This window comes from Dryas octopetala, chromosome 3 (genome assembly GCF_963921425.1).
Source record: "Dryas octopetala chromosome 3, drDryOcto1.1, whole genome shotgun sequence".
In the NCBI taxonomy this organism is placed as follows: domain Eukaryota; kingdom Viridiplantae; phylum Streptophyta; class Magnoliopsida; order Rosales; family Rosaceae; genus Dryas; species Dryas octopetala.
In genome coordinates, this window is record NC_141368.1 from 25,794,517 (window position 1) to 25,802,423 (window position 7,907).

The 7,907-nt window shown below is 35.2% G+C and overlaps 1 protein-coding gene across 1 annotated transcript; it reads left to right on the forward strand.

The window, feature by feature from the left end:
- The first annotated feature begins 1,064 nt into the window (after window positions 1-1,064).
- LOC147292059 (putative glycerol-3-phosphate dehydrogenase [NAD(+)] 1, cytosolic) lies at window positions 1,065-7,136 on the forward strand. The gene is made up of 6 exons (XM_086236215.1): window positions 1,065-1,405; window positions 1,741-2,726; window positions 3,173-3,394; window positions 5,233-5,480; window positions 6,538-6,677; window positions 6,871-7,136. The coding sequence occupies exons 2-6, from the start codon at window positions 2,066-2,068 to the stop codon at window positions 6,995-6,997; spliced, it is 1,398 nt and encodes a 465-aa protein (XP_086092341.1). The 5' UTR covers window positions 1,065-1,405; window positions 1,741-2,065; the 3' UTR covers window positions 6,998-7,136.
- Window positions 7,137-7,907: the final 771 nt, after the last annotated feature.

A 7,907-nucleotide genomic window follows, 5' to 3' on the forward strand; every position in this document is an offset into this window, starting at 1 on the left:
TGGGAAAGAAGAAAGAGAAGTAAAAGATGAAGTCACGGGAAGAAAGAAGAAAAGAAGGAAAGGAAGGAAGGAAAGAAAAGAAAAAGAAAAGAAAAGAAAGAAAAAAGAAAAGAAAAAGAAAAAGAAAAGAAAAAAAAAAGAAAAGAAAAAGGAAAAAAAAAAAAAAAAGAGGAAAAAAAAAGTTTAGGATTGGTTGAGGTTTGAGGTCTTTGTGCAATTAGAAAGAAAAAAAAAATTTGGGGTTTCGTTTAGTTGTTTTTAAATCCTAAATCCTAACACATTTCTATATAAAAATAATTAAAAATATCTTAAAGAGCTTAAACCCTAATATCTTATACCATATCCTAAAGAATATAGAATACACATTATACAGTATATAAATTTAGTGTATATATTATAGAGTATATAAGATTTAGTATATAGAGTATATAGGATTTAGTGTATAAATTATAGAGTATAAAGAATATACTAATTTCATTTATTCATTATACTAATTTTATTTAATAGTATTTGCCTCTAGCGTGCATTATATTCATATTATATCATATGAAATTTATTATATAATTTAGTTTCTTCAATATTTTTTATTAATGTAGTAGATAATATGTTAAATAAACATATAGTAAAATTTCATTCAAAATTTCCGTATTTTGATAGCAATTTCTGTCGTTTCTGTCTAATTTATGTCGAAATTTAAAAATTTTCGAAATTTCCGTCGAAATTTCCTCGAAACTCGAAATTTTATTCCTTGCATGTAACCTTCATGGTTTTTCTTCACAAATATAAATCTTTGATACCAAATTTAAATATATTTAATATTAACCTTATTTTAAAGATTTCATTGAAACAAAAGCAATAGTAAGTCTTACTAACCACTCATGACACCCAGTCCAAAAATTTGGGTTACCCTCTGGAAAAAGAAAAACCCAAGAATAAAAAAGAAAAAAAAAAAATAGTGAATTTGTCATTGTGACAACTGACAATAGCAACCCGCTTCCATTTCTCGACAACGTGTACACAAATGTGCATAGGTGCTCCCGCGTACGCAATTACAAGCTCAGTTGTTGTTCTAGAGAAACGAACCTTCTTAATTCTTACCAGCAGAGTGTATAGGAAGAAAGCAATTTCTTCTGCTTTTATTATTCGTTTTGGCTTGTCTTAGCAATCCCTCTGTTTTTGCTTCATTTTCCCTCATTCTCATTTATACACGCAAAACCCACATCAGCAGACCAGTTTTCTGTAGCTGGATTTTCTCTTTTGGTCTTCACTGAGAACCCTTTTGTGTTCATAAGAAATGTGTGAAGGTTTAAATGCTATTGGGTGCGTTTTGGACAGCACATTAAGCAGAAGAAGACAAAGCCCAAGTCGATATCACCGCGTTGAGGCACCGACCGGCAAACACGAAGTATAGTTTATTTCTTTTTTCCTTCACTTTTGGTTTTGTTTACGTAGCGCTTTTGTTTTGACTGGTTTTGGTGGGTGGATAACCGAACCTGTCGACTGAGTTTTCAAAGTTTTGGCTTTGCGTGTTTGAATCAAATCTTATGTGGGTTGTCGGTAAATGCTGATTGAATAAGCAAGTCTAAACCCCATGAGGCAAAACCCAGTTGGGTCTTAATTAATGTTGTAGAATTTGAATTCTCTTTGGCTTCGAGGTAGCTGGAAGTTGAATAAGAGGGATTTGTTTAGATTTTGGCGAAAATCCCACCAAGAAAATCAAACCTTTTTGATATTTGTTAGGTGATTGCTGATTTGAGCTGGTGCGGTTGATCGTGTTGTGAAGCGGATATACATATCAAAAGTGGCTGGCTTCAAACTTGGCGTGAGTTTGTTGGAAAGTAGGAAGTTTGATTTTGCAGCTTAGAAGAGATCAGCTTGGAAAGGCGTATTGTGTGTGTCTGTGTGTTCTGATTTTTTTTGGTCATTGCCATTGTAATCTTGATTTAGCTGCTTGGAGGAGATAATATTGGAAACTTTTCTATTTTCTTTTTGAGCCTTTGTTCATATAATTGACTCTGTTAATCTTAAGTTTTTTGGAGCTGAGTTTATTTTGGATAAGAAGAAGATGAGTGGGACTGCTGATGGGTTGACCCATAATGTCTACTCAAATGGGTTGATACATAACTCAAATGATTCTGTGGAGGAGAAGCTTGATGAGCTTCGGCGTCTAATGGGCAAAGTAGAAGGTGATCCACTCAGGATAGTTGGTGTAGGTGCAGGTGCTTGGGGAAGTGTTTTTGCTGCTATGTTGCAAGATAGTTATGGTCACTTAAGAGACAAGGTCCTAATAAGAATATGGAGAAGACCTGGAAGATCTGTTGATAGAGCTACGGCGGAACATTTATTTGAAGTGATCAATTCAAGGGAAGATGTGCTGAGGAGACTGATTAGGCGGTGTGCATACTTGAAGTACGTCGAGGCAAGATTAGGTGATCGGACGCTGCTTGCAGATGAGTTATTGAAAGACGGGTTTTGCTTGAATATGATTGAGACCCCTCTTTCTCCTTTGAAGGTTGTCACCAATTTGCAGGAGGCTGTGTGGGATGCTGATATTGTGGTGAATGGGCTACCATCAACAGAAACTCGTGTGGTATTTGAAGAAATTAGTAAATATTGGAAAGAGAGAATAACAATGCCAGTCATCATTTCTCTTTCAAAAGGTGTAGAGGCTGAATTGGTGCCTGAACCACGCATAATTACTCCTACTCAAATGATCAATCGAGCAAGTAAGACTGATTCCATGTTTTTCTTGAATAGTTGGTAATCTTTTAGGGTCAATGCACTGGTATCGAAGGTTCTGATACCTAGTTTCTCATTGAGCAATTCTTCTTCTTGGTTGTTTTTAATCTGTTTTAACATTTAGGATGCTCTTTGGCGCTGAATTAGTTACTTGGTGTGTTATATAATTGCTTTGTTAGTCTGGAAATTGTTTGGTTTGTTGCTACTTCTCCCTGCCCATCTCTCTTAAGTTGAAGACCTTAGGACTCTTACTGGGTTTGTCTTTCCGGTTATAAAACAGATCTTTTTTTGTTGTTATACAATTATAGTGTTCATACTACATGAAATGCCTGTATGATTAGAATAGATCTTCTATTGATTAGTTATTTGGCAAGTTTTTTCTTTGATCCCTGATTATTCTCGTCTTTATCTAATTTGTACTGTGCTTTTTCAGCTGGTGTTCCCAACGAGAACATTCTATACCTTGGGGGACCCAATATTGCCTCAGAGATTTACAACAATGAATACGCAAATGCTCGGATCTGTGGAGCTGAAAAGTGGAGGAAGCCGTTGGCTAAGTTTTTAAGGCAACCCCACTTTATAGTGTGGGACAATGGTGACCTTGTTACTCATGAAGTTATGGGTGGCTTAAAGAATGTCTATGCCATTGGAGCTGGTAAGATTCAGTCTCATAACTGAGTACAACCTAGACATGAGTAAAAAGTTAGAATACAAACAAGGGGGTCAACCTCTTTCAAATATACAACTTGGATTCTTTACATAAATCTTATATTATAAATGTTAAAAGAGCTTTAGTGCTTTTACATAAATCCTATTTTATAAATGTTAAAGAGATTTAGTGCTTTTCTTCATATTAACCATTAATGGTTGGCTTAAGCCTCAGTCTATAAGGTTTCACATGGTCACATGCTGCTTACAGTGTAGGAGTACGTTTCTTACTTTGCAGTGCACACAGACACATGCTAGAATGAGTAAAAGTCTTAGGAGTGTATTTTTCATGAATTGAGAATGAAATAATATTTGGAATCGCTACTTTGATGCATTTCCCGCCCCCTCCCAAGGAAAAAAAGAATTCAGTCACATAAATTTCTTTTGACATCACTACCGTGATTCTTCCTGGCGTGCTCTACCCATGGTAGTTTTGTGCTGCATTTTTTTATGATAAAGCTAAGTTAGTCACAAAGATTCTGCATATTGATACACATTTGATACAGACATTTGGTGCGGGTTTTGAATTATCCACACTTCATTGATTAAAGGCTATAACAGTGTCATTTTTAGACTCCAAAAGTTCTTTGAATCACTCACAACTATTTGGAACTTGTGTTAATGGTGATTCAATCTTGCTTCTTAATCCAATATTATATAGACCTGAGTAGGAATGTTGGGTAAGGACATGCTTAAAGACCTCAAATCCGACTCATCTCCATTTGTCATTAAAGTAAATTGACAAAGCTGTTTAATAATACTCTTCAACTTACAGTTGCAGGTATGCTACAACAAAGCTTAGCTTGTTTGGTATATTATTTCTTAAGATTATAACCATAACATGAATTTCATTTCTCCAAAAATGAACTTTATCGAACTATTCATTCTTTTAAACTTGAGCATGATTATATTAGGAGCTCTGCTATATGCCACTCTATTATACATATGTACTTAAAATCTAAGAGAGTAAGAGGTACCACAATTGTCCATGTGAAGGGGCATCACTCTTTGCAATTGCAACTTAGTATGTTTTCTTGAGTACAAATGAAGTACTCTAGTGGATTTGAAGTAATGATTCAGGTAGTGCTGAGTGCTTGTTAGTGTATAATTTTTCTGTACCGAGTGCTCAGACATGGTTTGTCGGCGTTTATGTTAGGGTTTAACTTTGGGATTTTGGGCACAAAGGTCATTCTATACCCTAAGAGGGTATGGGGTGAACCTGTCGCCTATACCCTCAAAAACGGGCAAAGGAAACAACGCCGAGCGCTGCAAGAAGCGATTGCCTGTTTTAAAAAACTTCACCGAGCTCTCGGCAGCATTACTGAGCGCTCGGTAGCATGTTCGCACCTGAATGGCTTTGTATATATATATACATATATATACAGGTTCATTCAAGTAAGGATGTCATATATATATATATATATATAAATATATTCCACAATTGAAGTTGTCCTAAGGAAAAGATTCATGTATTGTGATCCATTTTTTGGGTGGAGTACTGACCGAATTTTCATGCTAAACATCCTTTGCGGATAAAACTTTGATTTATGTTCATTGCTTGCTTTAGTTGGTTTCATCTCATCTCAATTGGAAGGTTGATATGTATCATCCTCTGGCCTTGTATTACCCTGCTGTATGTTATCTTGGGGTGTTCTTTCATATGCTAGTCCTGTGTCGTTATCCTTTGTTTATGGGACTATAATACTTGATTAATTTAATATCTTTTCTAAGAAAATGTATTTGAAGGCTGATATATACATTTAACTTTGAAATATGACTCAACAGGAATGGTAGCTGCGTTAACCAATGAGAGCGCCACCAGCAAATCAGTATACTTCGCACATTGTACTTCAGAGATGATATTTATCACTCATTTATTGGCAGAGGAACCAGAAAAGCTAGCAGGGCCTTTGTTGGCTGACACGTATGTAACGCTGTTGAAAGGTCGTAACGCATGGTATGGACAAAAGCTGGCAAAAGGGGAGTTAAGCCTTGAAATGGGTGATAGCATCAAGGGGAAGGGTATGATTCAGGTATGGATCTCAATTACCTTAAATATTGGTGAAGCAACAAGCATGAACCTGTTTAGAAATATACCAAAAGTGGGTGAGCTCCAAACAGAGTTGAAGCAGGAAGAGAGGGGGAAGGGGTGTTTTTTTTTTTGGCCAAGGAGAGGGGGAAGGGGTGTTAAACACTTACAAATGCCTTGAATTATATCATTATTATTGTTTAATGAAATCATGACTTAAATAATATGTGAAGCCTGCCTGAGCTTTGCCTTGACTTAATTTAATGACAAGTTATTGCAATTTTGATTTGTAGAATTTATAATCAGATTCTACAGAGATTTATTTGAAAAGAAAATAATTCTGATGGCTGTTCGGAGTGTTCTTGTCTAAATATTCACTAGTGTGGGCGAACGTAGGTTGTGTGGCTTCAACTAGAGAGTTGCTTTGTTTATTGGACCTCGCTGACTCTGCACTTTAAAAAACTGTGTAAACTGTATGATGAAGGATCATATATATATATATATATATATATATGTATATATATATATATATATGTGTGATGATAGAAGCTTGTATGTGGATTCCTCATCTATGTGCCCAACAAACTGTTGTTTTGGGTTATCGGTTTTATAATTCCATTCTTATGTTCTTATTCATTATCCCAAAAACTATAAGACTTGCAGTTAAATTCTTATGTTTCGCTCAACCTTGGATAACCAATCCACCTCTTCTTTTTTTTTTTTTTTTTTTTTTTTTCTTGGGTTTATGTGTGATCACTTCTGTTTGAAAACAAGTTGGATTTCATTGTAGCTAGTGATGTGTGAGCAATCCCACCCCTTTTTTGAAGTATGGATGTGTGTGTTTGTTCTGTCTTATGATTGCTTTCTCCTTTTTTGAAAGGATGTGGACTGATCATCTTTTTTGCAATAAATTGAGATTAGCCGCTTGGAAGAGTACAAGACCATAAATGATTTAAATTTAATTTAGCAGAGAGTATTTTCATTTGTAAGAAACTCAGACCAACTCACCATCAAAGTGTTGTTACTTCTCTGTGGATGATATTCCTACTTTTATCTTTCAGGGGGTCTCTGCTGTGAAAGCATTTTTTGAGCTGCTAAGTCAGCCCTCTTTGAGTATCCTACACCCTGAAGAAAGCAAGCCCGTTGCTCCTGTTGAGTTTTGCCCTATCTTGAAGATGCTATATAAGATACTTATAATAAGGTATTTCTATTTTCCAAGTCAAAGAATGTCAATTGAGTCCATATAAGCCATTATCTTCTCACTCATGTAGTTTCAATTGCATTTTGATCAAGTTGGTTTAATTTAGTACTAGAGGAAAAATTTATTGCTTTATCATAATGTGAATTAGTATTGCAAGTGAAATTTAATGCTGTTTGATTGTGTGAATCTTTAGGGAGTTTCCGTCACAGGCTATTCTTCAAGCTTTAAGAGATGAGACCATGAATGACCCTCGGGATCGTATTGAGATCGCACAAACCCATGCTTTTTACAGGCCATCTCTTCTTGGTCGGCAGCTCTGATATAGATAGAGCATCTCTCCCTTTTGCATGTAATTTTATTACTTCTCAAGCAAGTCGCAAGAAGTGTTGGTTTTGTAGTTTTATATACCATTCCACTGGGGTGATAATGTATCAGGAGAACGCTTTGGCATGATATGGTTTCTTGAATTGCGTATTGTTTTGGTACACACCATTTTGGGTAGTTTCTCCATCCACAAATCTAACTATGCCAACCATGTGTGGATGCGGCAACTTCATGGGATTGGACTCCTTAGTGGAGTCATGTGATTCATTTATTACAACTCACTCTCAAACTCTCTCAAGCTTTCTTCTCTCCATCACCCAAAAACTCAAGTCTCACCATTTTCTCTAGAACCCATTTTCTTCTAAGCCTTGTATAGCGTAGTCTCCTAGTCACATAATCATTGTGTTTCTCTTGCTCATGACTCATGAGTTGAGAACAAAATAATGGAAACAAAGCCTTTCCCTTCTAGGTTCTTCGTGGTAAGATTAATCTAGCTTGTTTTAGCAAAGCACCTTCCTACACCCATTCACCTATTTCCAAAATAGTCTAAGTTATAGTAGTAAGTATAAAAATTAATTTTTTGCAAAATATTGAGATGAGATTTACTTGTAGTAAAATGAATATTTATCATTTAAAAAATTATGATTAATAAATAGTTGATTGAAATATAATGGATGTTGTATAAGGGCATTTTAGTAATCAAATTCATTTTGATTTTGATTCCGATTTCTACTAGTTAGCAAACACGTTTATGGGAATCCACTTTATTTTCATTCCCTATCCTGACGGTTAATAAACACGTTAATGAGAATGTCTAATTCTGCTTCCTATTCATTTTGATTCCTATTCATTCTGATTCATGCTCATTTATTTGCAATTAAGTTCAAATTGTTAACTCAATTTATT